This window comes from Euwallacea similis, chromosome 7 (assembly GCF_039881205.1).
Source record: "Euwallacea similis isolate ESF13 chromosome 7, ESF131.1, whole genome shotgun sequence".
NCBI classification, from domain to species: domain Eukaryota; kingdom Metazoa; phylum Arthropoda; class Insecta; order Coleoptera; family Curculionidae; genus Euwallacea; species Euwallacea similis.
The window spans coordinates 6,941,423-6,959,552 of NC_089615.1; the positions used below are offsets into that span (position 1 = coordinate 6,941,423).

Genomic DNA, 18,130 nt, shown 5'->3' on the forward strand with positions numbered 1-18,130 from the left:
TTCAAAATCGCTTAACGCGTATTCCGAGCAAAGGCGCCTTATCAGTTCACAAAAAATGATCCACAACAAAAACGTTGTGTCGAGCGAATAAATTTAGAATTTTACATCTAATACCAAGTTTGCAAGGATATTTTCAGGCTGCTAATTTCAAATAAATCAATTCGGTTAGTAATTGTATGAAAACATCACTATATTAACATTGAATTTTGTAAATTGCAAAAGTTGATATGGCTATATAATTGTTTAAGATGAGAACTAAAAAAATACATGTTAAATTCAATTATAAACAAGACCAACAATTTACAAAACACTGTAGAACAACTTACTAAACTTCAAGACTTTTATTAACAATAATATTTTGCTGGGAATTAGGAATTAACTAGTCCGACTGTTTCCTACCTCTCACTTAACAATCAAGTGATTTCTATGTCGCAAAAGTTCTTTAGACAAAAGATGACATAAACGGTGTTTTTCGTAATGCGCACCTTAAAAGGGAAAATTTCAAGACACATTTTTTTCGGAAATACGGTACGATCGAGAGAAAATAAACTTCAAATTTATATAAATAAATGACAAAATTAAAAATAAACAATTCTAATAGCGGGTTACTCCCTCATTGGCGTCGATGGCGTCTTGTAGCTTCCGGCCCATTGAACCCATTGATAATTCATTTGCCTGCATAACATTTTTGAGGAATAATAATTGCATTTTTTGCTTGGCACTCCAAGACCGGCCTAGCTTATTGAGAGAAAAATGCAGAATTACTTCTTTTAAACTAAAACATAAAAAATTCTATATTGTGATACATCGTTGTAAAGGGGTTATTAAGAACTTTTAAAAATCGCCGATGTACAGGTCCATATTTGAAAAACTCAAGTTGTTGTCATTATCTCAAAAGCTTCAAAACATTTAAAATTTTGAAATTTACTGGGTTGTAGGCATAAGAAAACTGCGAAGTTCTTGTATCAAACGTTTTGATGAAAAACCTTTTAGTTATCGATTCATTTAGAAAATTAAATTCGACCTAATTTTAGTTTTTTCACAGTAACTCAGAAACTAAAAATCATTCGGCAACATTGTTTTCGGTTCTTAGAAGAGTATTAAATTTGGCACATTTTTTCCAATTTAACCGACCCTGTAACTCTTCCCGTTTAAGAGATAGCAATAATAGCACATCGAATTTGGAACACCCTGTATACTCAGCCGACGTCTCAGACTTTTCGCTCAACTCGAGATGAAATTCTTGCCAGAAGTAACGATATAAACAAAAAAAACGTCCCAAAATTTAAGCCAGTGATAAAGTTACCTTAATTGAAAAAAAGACAATATGATTACGCACCGTAATATTCAACTCACGACTAATTTCGGAAATATTACGCCCCTGTTCGTACAAAAGTACTATATTATTTTTAATGTTATTGCTCAGATTTGGAGGCATTGCAGTTGAACAATGAACTGAGAAAATACCAAAAAATAAAATTTGTCTCAATGAATTGGGCCAGCGATACATGTTTGTGTGCAAAATATTGATGTATATACACAAAAAAGAGAGCCCAACAAAAAATAATCTAGGTCAAGTGTGACAAAAAAATGGTATCTGATCCACAGTACCGCAAGCGATTTTGATTTAAAACTGGTCGACCACTTTTGAGGCCGATAGTACAACGACTCTGCGGTTGGGGTACCTTATATTTATGATTAAATTTACATAAAAGAAAATAAATCAAGCGAACGATTGATAAGTCTTTGTAGATTCTAATGAGCAACTCAATATCTTAAAAGTTAAAGGAATTATGGAGGAAAAATCGAATTGAGGTTGAACTTCAGTACTCTGTATGTATTATAGGTATCCTCTTTGTTACTCTTTAATTGGCTTACATTTAAAGAATCAGTTTTTAGTGAATTGATGTGCGTTCTCCTAATTCCTGATATATGAGAATTCGATTTAGCACCTGTTCTATACTAAAAATAATGTATTTGATTATTAAGAAACAATTATTGGAACCACGGAAATGAACACCTGTCAGAAATTTTATCGTAATCAACTTTCTTGCAACATCTATAAGTGAAAATTTCTTTTATACAAATGTAACACAAATGCATGAAATCCTTTTCCAGATATTTTTTTTAAAGCCAAGACTAATTCGTGCCATCTATATAAGAGAAATTCTACATTGCCCTTAAACGTACTGATAATTTTCAAGGCACTTACTATATTAAATATTTGTTAGAAATAGATCGGGAAGATATAGTACTGAAATGATATTAAGGAATTACGTAGGATAGGGTTTTCAAATTGTTATTCCTTTTGAGATTAATCAAGTAGACTATGAACGATGACTCTGAAGCACATCCGACCGATAGAGGTCGCTCGGTCTGTGAACGGTTTGCTTCGTGGCCCTATTTTCCTTTGAAATTCGTCAATTTTTACTAAAGTTTCGTTAATAAATCTCTACTGAAAGTTAGTAAAAGTGCTTGTGCCCCGGAATTACCGATCTCTACCATATTTATAATAAAACCATATTCAGCAATGGCTATAACCTATGTGATCTCAAATCCTGTAAATTGTAAGTACACACAGTTTTATTTTCTTAGTTCTTAAGCTTCGTTTTAATTAAGTTATCCGTACTCATCACTTAATCAAATTGGAAACAGATAGGATGAACTATTCTTTAAAACTTGGATTGAAACAATGCTCGAAATAAAACCAAAGACTACATAATAGAAACATGTATTGATAAATAAGTACATATTAAACTGAAAATCGAACTTTTCTTCACAAGTACAAAATCCCTACAAACTATTAGTTGTATTTACAAAAGTATTCAAAAATCATTCGTTAGGCAACTCAGACGTACAAAATCATAAATAACTATAATCTACTAAACCTTACACAACTAGAATATTTAAGAACATTGACTAGAAAAAACAGCGAATCTATCCACAGTAGAAAAGAACATTCTTCGTAAAAATTTTAGAGAGTATTTGCCGAGAGTAAAAGTGCAATGGGTATTTTGGAAATTGAATTGATCAGTAATGATTGTCAACCAAACCTCCAAATTAACCAAAAACTTCCTGGTAAATTAATTAATATACAACGTATAAGGTGGTCGAATTGTCATGGTTCAGTATTTATGTTTCGTAAGCTAACAGATTTAGAACGTCGAAAAAATGTAACAAAATTTGCTGCACTTAATGATAGAAATAGAAAAACTAGTTTTAGCAGATTTTTTACTTTTTTTTCAATAATTTGTGATTCAAATGAAATGTGGTCACGTCGTTTTCAAATCTAATTTATCATTCAATTTAGTAACTTTTGCTTAGTTTAACCGATGTTTTAACTCTTACGGTTTACGAAATAGTAATATTAAATAATCACAATTGGGCCAACTTATGCATACAGAGTTGTTCGTTAACAGTGGGGAACCCGAAAGCTGGAGATACTACACGTCAAATGATGACCATTGGCGCAAACATGCCCTATTCGCCACTTTATACTTCCAAAGTTGAATTTTTAATTACTAGTTTTGCGATTATTATAAAAATACTTAGTTTAAAAACCTGAAAATTATTAAAGTTAAGTTTTTTAGACGACAAATAAGGAAGCGACCATTTACGACCAATTTCAGCGGTATTTACAATTAAAAAATGTTGAAGTCGTATATCCAGCACAAAATTTAATTGTATTCTTGCTTCATTGGCACTTAGAAAATGTTAGAATAACTTAAAAAACCGAATCTAAATTTCAACTTTGAGCAACCTATACATTTCCTAAATTATCAACTTTCGGATTTCTCATTATTTATGAATCACCCTGTATAAGTAACTTATTAAGTAATAAATCTGTTGGTGTGTTGATGAGAATGAAAAACCATTCTCATACGACAGTCTCTTTCACTTGAGGATTTACTCGGATATGTAGCTAAATATTTACAAGAACACGAAATTCATCTAATATACTTTTAATAATACTTTTAAATACAGTAAACCTGTCTTAGAGGCCGCAGAACGTAAGTAACTCAATGAGAAACTTGCCCCAACACACGGGAGTCTTTAAAATAGTCCCAATTAGTTTTTTCTTGGTAGAAAAACACTGACAATCTATATACTGCAACACGACGCTTTCACGAAACAGGATGTTTCAGACCTAGCCATGTCTTCAAGACTTGACTCTGACTGCCGGCAGGGGTTTCGTAAATGAGTCGTTCGGATCGTTCCCGAGCGGGTTTTTGATGTTTTCGATAAGCTGAAACAAAAGAGATTTTTTTCCTTTAATATTCTTAAAATAGTAAAAAGAAAAATAACGCAATTAATAAATTAATTCATAATTCAAAATTGTGAAAAAAAAAATCAAGATGTGTTAATTATTTATGTGAGTGTAAAGATGTTTTAAGGAGGTTGATTTGAATTTCGAAGGAACTCGGAACAAATAACAATTATGAATCACTGCCGTGAGGCCGTGTAATTCATTTCAAAACTCTGTTATATGTGGTATAATTTGGAATTTTAATACTAGACGTGACGTTTGACTTTGAAATGAACATTTAGTTTATTTTTATTGTTTATTAATCACAGGATTATAATATCATTGATATTTTTTTTGGCTGGTTTAATCGCTTTTTGAACTAATACCACATATATTACGTGTCTAAGGTGTAAGGAATAATCGTTAAAGTCTTGCTAATGCGGTTATGGTAAAAACAACATCTTTGAAAAACATATTATGCTTCATGACATTTTTATAAAATGAATAATATACAAAGTTGCACAATAATGCAATAAAATACTATACAGTCTTTCTCTTACACCACTTAATTTTTTTTTTGTATATATTAAAGAGGTAGGGAAACAAGACGCCCACAATAAAAAACTATTTTTTAACGAGAGGGGATATTGGGCAACCTGACGACATGTATGTCTCCCTATCAGAATAATATGAAATAAAATCAGAAAAAAACTTAAAAAGAATAAATTTCACTTAAACAGAATTTCTCTTGATTTAGATAGATTTAAGACTTAAGCGTTAATTGTCTGTTTATGTTCCTAAACGAAATCTTTATATTCCTGACGCCTTTCTTCAAATCGACAACCAACTAGATCTCTCAACCAATGCGAGAACCCTCATCAATTAGTCTGATCTATTTATATGTTTCCAATCATCAAACTTTGAAAAACAATAACAATTAGCCAGGTTGTAGATGTTATTTTTAACTATCAAAATGACCCTTTCCCACTCGTTAAACTTACCCGCGTCGAGAATGTGCATATTATTACATCCCGATTTACGTAACAGCCCATTATAGACCGGTATCGAGTTAATAATAGCCACTATCGTTTGCGTAAGTAATTTAACATTATTTTTATGTATGTACGTAACATCCTAGTGACGATATTCGTTAGGGGAGTTGAGACACTCACCGTTATAAGTTGATCGAACCCAAAGAGAAGGCCTTCCTCGTAGTTGCCCTGCACCCAAGGTGTCCGATGATTCACGCTTTTCCCCTCGGGCAGCTTATTTGTCTTCGCAAAGTCAATAAGCCACACCCCCACTTTGGAATCGTCGTAGATGATGAACAGGCTGCTCCCGATCATCTCACGGTATTTAAAGTATTCCGATTGCTCTATCCTACTCCTAATGTCGCACAGGCGCGCGATCAGTCTTTCCCTCACTGTGTCTCTGCCTCCCAAGAAGGTATCCAAAGTGCGGATCACCTCGTCACTGGACTTAACTTTTTTCAGATCGGTAACGGGGGGAGACCCTCGGCATTTCATCGCCTCGATCCTAAAGCCGTGACTGCAAGTGGACGACTGCAACTCTCTGAATTGCATGTAGCGCAGCTTGGTCACGGCCTTTTGTCGATGTTCCTCTTCGGATGGGGCGTTCGAGTCGATGGCCACCATCTTCTGGTAGAGATCTGGTCGGGCGACGGTTTTGCGAACCTCTGACTCTAGGAAAGTCCTAGTGCCCATTTTGATGTCAATCACATAAGGGTCCTGAAACAAATTATTAATTTAGCCCAATCGTAGTGGAATAAGTCAATTACTTCATTTTTGTATTATGGTTTGCCGTGGAAATTTCTTTGTATATAATATATAGGGTATAATATCCAGCTAAATCTGAGCTTTTGTGGTATTTCTTCCGAGATTTTTGGTTAAAGTCCATATATAAATATATTTAGCTGGATATTTATCATTTTTTATATTATATATCAAAAACTTTATTTTTTGGAGTGAGGTCTCGGTGATGTTTGTTGATCCTATTCGTATTAGAAAGACCGTGGCAAGGGAAATAGTATTCCACAAATCTTGAATAAACCGTATACTTGAACTGCTCTCTCTCATGAAGTTATAATAATCGAGAATCACCACCGAGATGGTGGTTCTCGATTTCGTGCACTTGGCATACCCCCGACGACACATTATGTTAAATTTCCATGACACTGCACCGCAAATAATAAAAAAGGATTATAATCCTATCAGCTTCATACCTGAAACCCATGAAGGAGGTCTTGCAGTTCGATGAACATCTCTCCTTGGTATTCGACTTCACGGTAGTACTTGGGTACGATGTCTTTAAGTACTGGGTCTTTAAGCAGCTCCTCATAGACTATCCTTTCGGTATTGTCAGAGTTAGGGGAGCGCTTCTTCCATACGGTTCCCGGACCAGCTGGGGCGAGGCTGTCCGGATGACCGCTTAATTGGAACCAGTTGGTGCTGCGGCTTTTCAACAAGACCGGGCTGGCTGGGAGGCTGAGATCTAAGGCATTCTAAAAAAAAATAGTAAACTTTAATTATTTAAATGATGAAAGTGTTAAATTAGAATTAATTTGTTTAAAGATCATTGCAAACAAACAATATCGGAATTTTAAGAATGTTGCCCAAAAGATATTTCGTGTGAATTTGTGTGGTGATAGGCGCGACAACCGAAGATATATAATAATTTAAATTTAATGACCGTTTTAATAAATTATAACTTAGAAAAACATCCTGCTCATTTAAATTTTGATGATTTTATTATGAGGTTCTACTTTCCACTGAGATTGACGTCATCAGAGGCGACCCGTTTTTTCAAATTTTTTGCCGTTGGGTTCAAAGCAGTAATCAATTATTTTAATATTCATTTTTTTTTCAACTGCGAAAAACCCTTAAGCAGTTTTGGGCGCTTCGATTTTAGTGTAAAAGGCCAAACTTCAAGACCACATAATTAGTTATACCGATAAAATAGATTTCACAAGAATGAGTTGTGTTGCTAACAATATAGAACTCCAAAATGAATCTTTCATATTTTGTAAAATAGACAAAACGCTGAACGTTTTGGCTGTGTTGACAGTTCGAATCATGGTTTATACCTCCTAAGAATATGATTCATTTGAGTAACAAACTATAAGTAAGATCTATGCTGGACTATACTATAAATGGTGTCTGACAGCAAATTTTATGCTGTTTCATATGGCGTTTCAATTTTTGTCACATAGAACTGAAGATTCGCAATTTTAGTAAACATGTAATAATGCAATGAAAAATCAAGAAAAAGTAACAACTTAACATTTCTTAAACCGTTGAAAATTGAACTCTTGGGAAAATAGCCCAGTTATAAGAAATAAGAAATTAAGTCTGGCCAAGAGACGACTTCATCGTCGGCATGACGTTGGCAACATCTTGTCGTTAAGTCAGTATCACAAAGGACTGATTAAAATAGCACAGTGTCCCATATGGGTAAGGTACTAATCTCCAGTAAGACTGATCTTGACTGAGTCACCGCGTCGTAGGATCTACCAAAAAAATTTTTTTAAAATTGGAATTACCTCCGTTCAAAGTCTTATGAGTAAGTTGGAATTGCGAACTATTTTTTTAATCATTTAATTTAGGTTTATGAATTTATATGTATGTATGATTAAGAAGTCAAACCAGTTTTGAAATAAACTTGTTCCCAAAATATATGAAGTCCATTGAAGATTGTTCGAGAGCTATACATATTATTATATATTATACATTATTATTATTATTATTATTATTATTATTATTATTATATTTTACTTTTGAAGTATTAAGCCATTTACAGATTTTTGAAAGACCGTGTACACATCCTTCACTATTACAACAGATACAACGCTGGCATTAATCAAATGGTCGTTAATCTAAAACAACGTAAATCTAAACTCGGATGGACAGGAAATACTCATAAGTCTAATCCACTTCCTCGCGTTGCTCAATAAGCCGGTTTGACGTCATTTTTTTCGCAAAAAGCATATTTATTATGCGATATACATATGTGAGCGACCTCAAAACGTATGCCGCTGAATTATCACTCCTGTCAAGGCAATGAGAAATCAATGCATTTTAACGGCGACGTGCCTACGTACCTACCGAATGTCCGAGCACCGAAGGCTCGTTGGGTCAATTTGCGTATTATTAGTGCTGCATTATACATAAGGATGATGAATTTTGCAATATAGTTTTGAGGCATACGGTTATTTTCTGGCGGAATAATCCTTAACGAATTAATTTCGGCCGATGAGTTCAACTGCACTAAGGTCAAGTCTCTGACGCGAGTGGTCTAATCTAAGAGCACGCTCTAGGAGTGTGAACGTGTCCTAAGTCGGCCAATTAAATTTATGTATATTCCATTAAGACTAAATTTAGAACCGTTCGTTCGAAAGATGCTAATAAATGAATGGAGGCCGAGAACAGGCTTAATTATTGCCACTACAAGATATTCCGAATGCCACTGGGAAAATACCCTTTTTTAATCGGAAATACGTGATATAATTTGTTATGTTAACGTAAGCAGAAAGAGGAAGTATCTTCGAGGAATTCCTAGTTTTTATTACTTATTCTTTCATTTACAGTTTTCAAAATATTCATTAAATAATAGAATTGAATGGACAGGGCAGGATATGACGCAGACCGAATAGACAACTTTGACAGTGACGTACGCATCGAATAATAATGATGATGACATCGTGTCAATAAAAATGGAGATGAGCGGAAGTTGTAAATCGGATCCCTATTGAGAGTGAAAAGGAAATTAAATTTTTATGTTGTTCAGAATAGTTCAACAATTGCATGTAGACTGTCAAAGTTCCTGGGCCCTGATTCAACATTGCTAAAAATTTCATTCTCACTATTACATGTTTCTATCAAATCAGAGGCCTGATGGCGCTTGTCAATGTAAAGTGACGTTAACGTGTAAGGTAAACTGACATTAAAACAGGCGCAAAGTTGAAGAGCTATCAAATTAATTCATTCAAATTAATTGTTTTGTTAAACATAAAATTCAAAATTGTTTTTATTCCATTTGCTCAACTCAGTTTTATTAATTCTTGACATTGACATTATCTTAAAATCACGTAACGCTGGAGAGCTATATTAAAACCATATAACTATCTAAATAATCTAGATTTAAGTTAGCTTCATCTAGCTCCCAATTAAAAAAACCTTTGGACTCTGGGAAACATAGAAATGTAATTTTTGACGATCGTGCTACGTTAAGCACCCTGTATTTAACATAAAACTCAAAATGATACCTGTCCATTACTCTCAGTTTAACTTAACGTAACCTTATTAAATCAACGCAATGCCTGGGAGCAATTATGAAAGTTTAGTAAAAAATAGCACATCTCTACTTAATGAAATACAAAAAAAGAGCTGTTTTAATAAAAGTATCCTAAAGTCAAAATTTTCAAATTTCTATTTTTAAATAGAGTGCTCTCTGCGGTTTGTTTCTATAGGACAGTAACTTCAGTTTGAAATTATCTGATTTTTAGCCAAAGTTTCTCTTAGATTTTTTCCACAGTTTTTTGAAGTAGGTACCCTCAATAGGCCATAGTCTATACGTAAATTTTGTATGAATTTAAACTGATTTTTTTAAACAACTAGCGCTCACCCGTTTTTTGTTAACTGAATTTATCCATAGATTTTTAAAGAAATAACCTGATATTTTTCACATCCTGCTAAGTCTGAAGAGACCAAAAATTATATAGTTCTTTCAGCGTATTATTTTTATTTTACTGGCTTGATTTTCTGCACACTTTTAAGTTTGAAATAATTTGAATTGACTTGATTTGTTCCACAGATTTTGAACTAGGAAAATAGTTTTCTTTTAACGTAAGCCGTAAGACTTATCCATACGATCCTATACTAAATATTACCTTCGTGGCAGAAGTGGCAAAAATAATGTCGAAAGGATGTTAGTTTGCTGTAGATTGGCGAGAACGAATGAACCGACATATCTCATATCTTAACGTTCCGTCTTGCAGGTTACGTTAATGACACCATAAATAAAACTCTACTTTCAAATTAGAAGTAATCTGAAGCAACGTGAACTTCAGAAATGAGCTAAAGTAACCTGATTAACTTCTAAAGTTCTAAGTGAATACGAGTGTTATAATATCATTTGAAGTCTGAAGTAACCTAAATTGGCCAGATGTCTCCAAACTGTAAAATCAAAAATAATCTGAACTGCCCAGACTCATTATGAAAAACCAAAATTTTTGAAAGTTCTAGACGTTTCATCAACAGTTAATTTGAAATTAATAAAAAATGTGGTGTTATATTGTTTGACGATGTTGATTTGAAGTTGTTAAACTATTAACTCCTGGTAATAAAATAAATTCAACAGCAAAAAGTGACCAGTTATGATTTAAGGCTTAAGTGTTTAACCGCTATCGAGACCTCACGATACTACAGTACCCAAACAAATTAATCTGTCACTGATTATTGATTACTTACGACATCATACATAATCTATTTATAACCGGAGCCAATTGGCTGAAATATAAATCGTGCTTTAATGAGAAAAATATGCGATCATCTTGGAAGCTCGTGGCTAAGTTTCAATTAAAAATTTCTTGCCTTCTGCAGTCCTCACAATCTTCTTTTTTCAGATTATTCTAGATCTACGTATTTAGAAAAAAGATGTGGTAAAAAACAGATTATCAACATGTTTGCGTTAATAAATGGGGCTTATTAATGAATGCGTTTCAAATTTTGTTTAAACAATCAAAGTCCGGGGCACAATAATTATTGATTTTCAAGTGCGATTATTTGTTATATTGAGATGTTTAGTCGGGAATTGGGTTAGTTTACTGTTTAGTCTCCAACTTACAAAAGCCAGAAATTTCAACAGCGACATCTCTTCCTCAGCGTTAACGTTGTCGCTCGCCTGTTTTGATCCATTAAGTTTGATTTGTTTGGCTTTCCTCCACCGCTTAAAGGCATTGTGGGGAGAAGGAGATCTTATCGTTTTGCCTCCGGATTGACGCCCGGATTTCCATATTTCCGAGTCCTCTAGGTCTTGTTCGCTGGTCTGTAACAATAAGAAGCAGGTGCATTATTCCCTCACATTAGAAGACTTTGAGTTTAAAGTTTAAAGACCAGTAAACACAAAAGTAAACAATTTCTTTAGCGTTAAATGTTATTTTATTAATTAGTACACCCAAATGTGTGGCGGCAGAAAATTACTTTTACAGCGGTGAGAATTAACATAATAAACGAATGTTCTGCATATGACGGATGAATTAACGTAATTCGCAATGGGAAATTTTCCATTAATAATTAGCGGCACTACTTTTATATCCTTTACGAAACACAATGTTTTGACTATTCTCATGTAGGATTGATTTTTGTTTTTTAAACAATGAACTTCTGATTTCATAACAATCAATTCGATGTAAATAAGGTCACAAATATCTATCTATTTTTTTGAATTAAACAGAACTTTGTCGATTTAGATATAAAAATTTGGAATAATAACAATATTACTGAAACAATTACTCATTAAAATGATAACTAGGAGTAGTTCAGTACCTACCACTAGAATACGCAGAAAGAACGCAATTGAAGGGAAAATTAATTTTTTCATTTGCATAGGCAAAGTTGTCGTTTCCACACTAGTGTGGAAAAAGATCAGATACAGATTTATTGCAAAAGCGAACGTGACATCTGTTCATTAAACAGCGATTTTGAGATCACGATATTCTGGTGAAAAAAGTGGCATTACTAGTTAGTAAACTTTGAGATTTGATATTAGTCATATGAGGAAACAAGCTTTAATTGGAGTTTAAAATGCTTTCCAATTATACTCATTGTCGTATATGTTTATATTTATGTTATCTCTTTCCCTCACCCAAATGAATTGCTACAATTTAAAAATCTATTTTCTTGTGCTACCCAAGAGTAAGATTTTTCACAAGTCGGATTTTGGACTACAACTACTTGCACGGAAAATGTCTTTCCCGCATTAGAAGTGATGACAATTGTGTGCCGGAAAATGTTACTTTTCGTATTTCGTAGCAAAATAACTATAATATACCATCTGTTGCAAAAAAAAACAACATGTGAATGGAATCATGGTAAAGACGGGATAGAATGCTAAAATTGTAAAAAATCCTCTATCGCATTCAAGTCTGTCCTAGGGAATGAAATTCGAGTTATTTAAGAATTAGGAGATAAATGACGAAGGCCTGTTCAAATAAATTTATTTCTAAAGCAGAGATAATAAGAAGTTATACGAAGAAGAAGGCGACAAAGTAGAAGAAAAAGTAATCTTTGGTCCATATCTTCTAGAGAATAGTCACAACTATCGATTTTCCTCATAAATTACAAATTGTGACTGAGAGTTATAACATGCACTAAGAAAGATGACTTATGAAACTGAAAAAACGCTAGTGCTATTACTGAATTAGAGTAATTGATTCAATTGCGAGTTGCAAAGATATTGCGTAAAATTGGAAACAAGATTGGAAATTACTATGAAGAGGTTCTACAAATGTTCGTAACTTAATTCTATCTTTGACCAAATTTTTATCTTGAAAACTTCAAGAATGAGTTCTGACCTGATTTTTTTTACACAGATTTTAAACTAACCCATTCTGCAGTCTGACAACTAATCAGAATTGACCAGTCAGAGACTTTCTCTATAATTTTTTACAAACCTGGATTACAACCAAATTTTTTCGTAGATTTTCAAGTAATCAGTAAGTCAGTTCAGCGCCTGTTTTTTTTTATAGGATGCATTTTAATGTTTGCTTATATATATATTGTTTCTGCAGTTCTGTTCCAAACTTAAAAACTTCAAAGTTTGCAAAGAAACTTGCAAAAATTTGAAAATTTTGTACAGGACTCCCTCGAAAATTCGTAAACAAAGTGAACATTAACGTGGCAGTTGGGTGACTGGTTTTCATGCTTTACAAAGTTCTTAAATACTAAATCCCAGGTATAAGCAGACAGTGACGTACTAAAGGTCAAAAGGCTGTTACCGCCTAAGTTTATTACAGTGTCTCCAAAACGTGATATTAGCGTAATATCAAAACAGGACTTTCATTGAGATATTGTCACACTAATTTAATGAACCTGAATCTGCCTAAACTATAATTTTTACAAAGAAAATGACCATTATAAAGATGAGATGATACCTATACCAATAAACCTTATTTGGGGTAATTGCTTTTGTAGTTTGGTCATGAGGATGGTATTGTGTTGAAGCTAGAATATTTAGGGGCATAATATAAGAGTACATTACAGGATTAACCAAACTGATATTTAGAAAATGGTGTTAAGGATCGGTTTAAGCAGCATGTATCGCCATTTCAAAAACTGTTGTGTACATTCTTTAGATAGTGGCTTAAAGGTGAAATTTCTGGCTAAATCTGAAACAACACAATTTACCTTTTAATAGTTATCAAAAAGTGCTTATTTCCATTTCTATTAGCAATTATTTCTACCTTTCAGTCATATTGTCAGCTTTCAAATTTTTTGAATTCAATACACTTGTTTGTATTTTGCCGATTATTTTTGCCAAATAATAATGTGTCTGTTACATTTAACTTGAATGCCAAAAACTTGGCAAAGACAATAACATTTTATTCAACGATAGTTCTATATGAATATGCTTCTAATGATAAAATTCCATGAATTATTAGCCTGCAGCCCATTAATTAGTATGAAAAGGCGCTATTTACTACTTGCTTGCTAAAAATACAACTACTAAGATAATCGCGTCTACTGCGAGAGTCCATAGTATGCTTCATTCACCTCATACAAATGTAACGGAAACTCCCCGCTAAGGTCGCTATGATAAGCTTTGCATGCACGTTTAGTTTTATCATAAAGGCAGAACGCAAGCTTTGATAAAAATGACACAAAACATCATAGACACGTTTACCTACTTTTGCCAGTCAACAAAAGGTCACACCCGGAAGGATGATGATCACCGAAACAAATAAAAGAGAAACCTATCATAATACGGGTACTATCTACGTCAGTAGTACTGCACAACAGAAAACGACCGAAAAAAATTGTGCCGTGGCATCGCTGGAAAGTGTAACAACCGGACAAGGATGTGAACGTAACGAGATGTAACCCAAAATGAAACAAAATTGTTAATTAGCTATCAATAATTAGATTTGTTAAGTATGTGCGTCAAACGATGTTTATGGTTTTTTAATAAACTACCTATACGACAAAAATGTAAATCGATTAGCTAGAGGATCAAAGTGTATCGGTAATACGACTTTAATTGAAATTGGTCGATTTACAAATCATCCATTCAATGATTTTTGCTCCATTTGCCATTGATTAAATGATTCATCCAATTGAATCTGTTTAATTTGTGGCATATTAATAAATAAAACATGCTAATCTGGAGCCTCTTAGACAAGTATAATTTCATTTAAAGTGACTTAAATCAAAATTCGAGGGAATTGCTCTACCAAGTAATTCAATCTAGCTGTTGTATAAAAAGTAGAGCTTTTATTACTTTAGATGAATTATTAATATCGTAGAAACTTTTGATTCGATACAATGCTAACTTTCCAAATGCTTATTGATTTTCTACGACCTCTCGAAAATGGCTTAACAAAATTCTAAAAAACTGTGTTAGAAAAAATATATAATGTCTATTACTACCTAAAAAAAATACTAAAGGACCTCTAATTGAGCGCTACACAAGAAATAACTAGCTAAGTACAGGGTGGAGTGGTTATATATTTTCGATAGTCGTTCGTTGTTGAGCTAGAAGCAATACTTCAATTTTGCCATTTTCGATAAGATTCAATTTATTTGATTTGTAATTCAATCAGTTTTTCAGTTATAACATAAAGCTGTATTTTGTAAAATATGTATAAATCATATTTAATTTAAATAATCGGAAAGACAATCTTTAAAGTGTATAAAAATATGTTTAGGACGTAGTGTAGAAGTTACTATGACTTTGTGTAAAACATCTCAACTTGTCATATTTTTCTTAGTTTTGGTGACACATTTTGCGGATGAAGCCGAATAACAGGCATAAAATTTTTGCCAATTTGTTTATTAAACAAATAATCAACAAAGAGCGTTATGAATAGATAAACCGCTATACTTATCTTAAAAAATGTTTTTATAAAAAGAAGTTACTTCGATCTACATATATTAGTTTCAACATGGCACAGTTCTCTTTCAACAATGATTTGTATTTAAAAAATACACCTTATGTTATGACTGAAAAAGTTATTGAATTTCTTTAACATTATTGTAATCTACTTAATATGAGTAACCTAATAATGTAACACTTAAATTTATGTAACTAAATGATGAGGATCTATTAAAAATAACACAAATCGAATTTTTGTATCTAGTTCGAAAACAAAAGGCGCTCGAAATTTTTTAATCATTCCACTAAATAACTTGTCACTAAAAAATTAATCAAAAATGCTCTATTTGTTTTTCTTCATCATCCATAGTTACCGAGACGTCGTTTATAAACATCGAAATTTTCTCACCCTGTACATCTTAGCATCTACTGACCCTTACCGAAAAACTCTTGCACCTTAGACAAGCAAACTCCTGGATCAAACCTGTATACGTATCCCTTCCTTTATTAGCAACAAGACTAACTACAGCCGGGACCATTTCAATATGGCTCACGCACATTTTACGGTAGAACCGTCTTTTTGACTATACGGTACACTCTCCACTACTGCGTACTCGCGCCTTTAATAGTACTACTTAGTACGCTTATAATTAGCTATCGGATTTCGAAATTTTCGCGAAGCGTTCTCGTCTCGAACTGAAGTGGTACCGTCCGAGAGTCAGTTAGATATCTGTACTGGTGGGTACGCCTCTTTACGTCAGAGAACCGAGCTGGTACGACCGCTAAAGTGCGGTGGGTACCACAGCGTACATTGGGTTTATTTTCTTTTGAGGACAATCGACGCAATGCGATTTTCAATTGATGAAAACGGTATTTGTATGCGGCCCTTGTTTTCTGCACGTGTAAACTGAGGATTGCGTTGTATTGATTTTTTTAAACCTTAGATTATAGCACTTCTTAAATAAAAATATGTTTAATATTATTGAATCCATTAGTTGCATACAATTATATATACATATGTATATACTATACAATGACCGGTGGAAAGTACGCACCATATGGGATTTTTTTTTATACATATTTGTTTTAAGGGGTGAATTTGTAAATCTTCATTGTATTTTCACTTATTTACACTTGAAATTATGAAAGAAACTTAAAACTTCGAAGTTATTAACAAGATTGCACTACTAGAAAGTACTTACTAATCTTCTTAAAGTCAAAAATCAACAACTTTCCAGTCGTTTACATGCAGACGAAATGTATGTCGAGGATGAACTTTTATGGCACTTGGTATTTGCTTAAGGGGTCGTAAATAGCGACCAAGTACTAAATGTTGAACCAGAGATCTAAGCGGATAGACACAAACAAATTGGAAATAATCGGCGGTTGATGGTATGGTAGGTGTAATTCGGTTTATGGCGTTGTCTATTTGAAATTTATTATTGCTCTGGCACGATCTAAAGGTCTCAAGAGATTATCACTCGTGTGATAACTGATATGTAACCCGTTTGAATGGGTTTAAACTACTTCTTTATCTACAAACACTCCCTGGTTGACAATGAATGTAGTAGGTATATTCAATAAGTATTTTGACTTTGTCGTAGCTTATTGAGTATGATTAATGTCTCTGGTCATTGATTTCTTTACTATTATGTTGATTGAAGAAAATGTTAGAAAATAGCTTTAAGTCAAGCCTGCATAATTTGTGTTCAATTAGTGCTATCTTTTTGACAAATTACATCATCGCAACTTTTAAGAAGATAAACGATTTTAAGTATCCAATATTTTAAAAGTTGTTTAAACCTTCGATTAAAACGGAAGGGTCAATATTTCTTTGATTCGGCTTAATTTATGTATTCGCATTTTTTAAATCTTTATTCGTATAGATTTTCAAAAAATACCAAGCATATTCATTTTTGTCACTTTTTCAAATTAAGGTCACTCACAATAACTCACACAATAACACTCACTTGTGCCAATCGTTTTGGTGAGCTCATTTTTATTCAGGGATCTCTTCCACATGTATCATATTTAACTCGACTATTCTAGGGATGGCGTTGTATATCTTCTCTAACGTATTTATAAAATTAGAAATAGGTGTAAGTAAATCTGTTCGGATAATTCGATTCTTTTTAAGTTCAGTACATATAGACGTATGTAAATTTAATCAACCAGCTGGGGTAAGCTAAAAGTTCGCAAAAAATCCAATCATGTCCTCCATCCATTAATTACGATATATGTATTTTCTTGAAAACGTGCAGTGATTAAAATGATTTTCAAAGAAAGACATAAATATAAATACTCTTCCCTGTAGTACTATACCTCATCATCAAAAAAGAATTTCCAGTACGATTCACGTTTCCAGCTACTCTAAAGTATTTTGATTACGCGTCTATTGAACCTCAGTATTGACGTCATGAACGTGGTTTCATCACCGTTTGTACCCACGAAATAAGGTTAGCCACATTGCATTGTTCTCTAACAATGCAATGTGGCTAACCTTATTTCGTGTGGCCGTCGATGACGTAAATGATAGCACGTGCTGACCCTCGCCTATTTATCTCGAATTCAATCGTGTAAGCAACGAAATCAAAATGCTGATACAGACTTAAAATTGACTTATGTATAGAGTGGAAAAATATCAAATTGACTGTTCCAATAAACTTTTAATACAGAAACCACTGAAGATAAATTAAACTGACAATCTATCGGTCTCACTCTAAAAGCGTACATTGATTATTATTGTGAAAGGAATATTAATTCCCAAAAATCCCAACA

At 33.1% G+C, this 18,130-nt stretch overlaps 1 protein-coding gene across 4 annotated transcripts in view; it reads right to left on the minus strand.

Annotated features, from left to right (window-relative positions):
* Positions 1-2,730: 2,730 nt before the first annotated feature.
* The window catches only part of IP3K1 (inositol-trisphosphate 3-kinase-like protein), a 69,281-nt gene continuing 53,881 nt past the window's right edge, over positions 2,731-18,130 (minus strand). For 3 of the 4 annotated variants that reach the window (XM_066392128.1, XM_066392129.1, XM_066392136.1), the window contains 4 exons: positions 11,108-11,308; positions 6,489-6,767; positions 5,419-5,994; positions 2,731-4,246 (listed from right to left, as the gene is read on the minus strand). In XM_066392128.1, the coding sequence (XP_066248225.1) occupies positions 4,160-4,246; positions 5,419-5,994; positions 6,489-6,767; positions 11,108-11,308 (1,143 nt within the window). In that variant the 3' untranslated portion in view covers positions 2,731-4,159. Of the gene's footprint in view, positions 4,247-5,418; positions 5,995-6,488; positions 6,768-11,107; positions 11,309-15,792; positions 16,071-18,130 lie in introns of those variants that run through there. The other variant, XM_066392133.1, reaches the window with a different exon arrangement.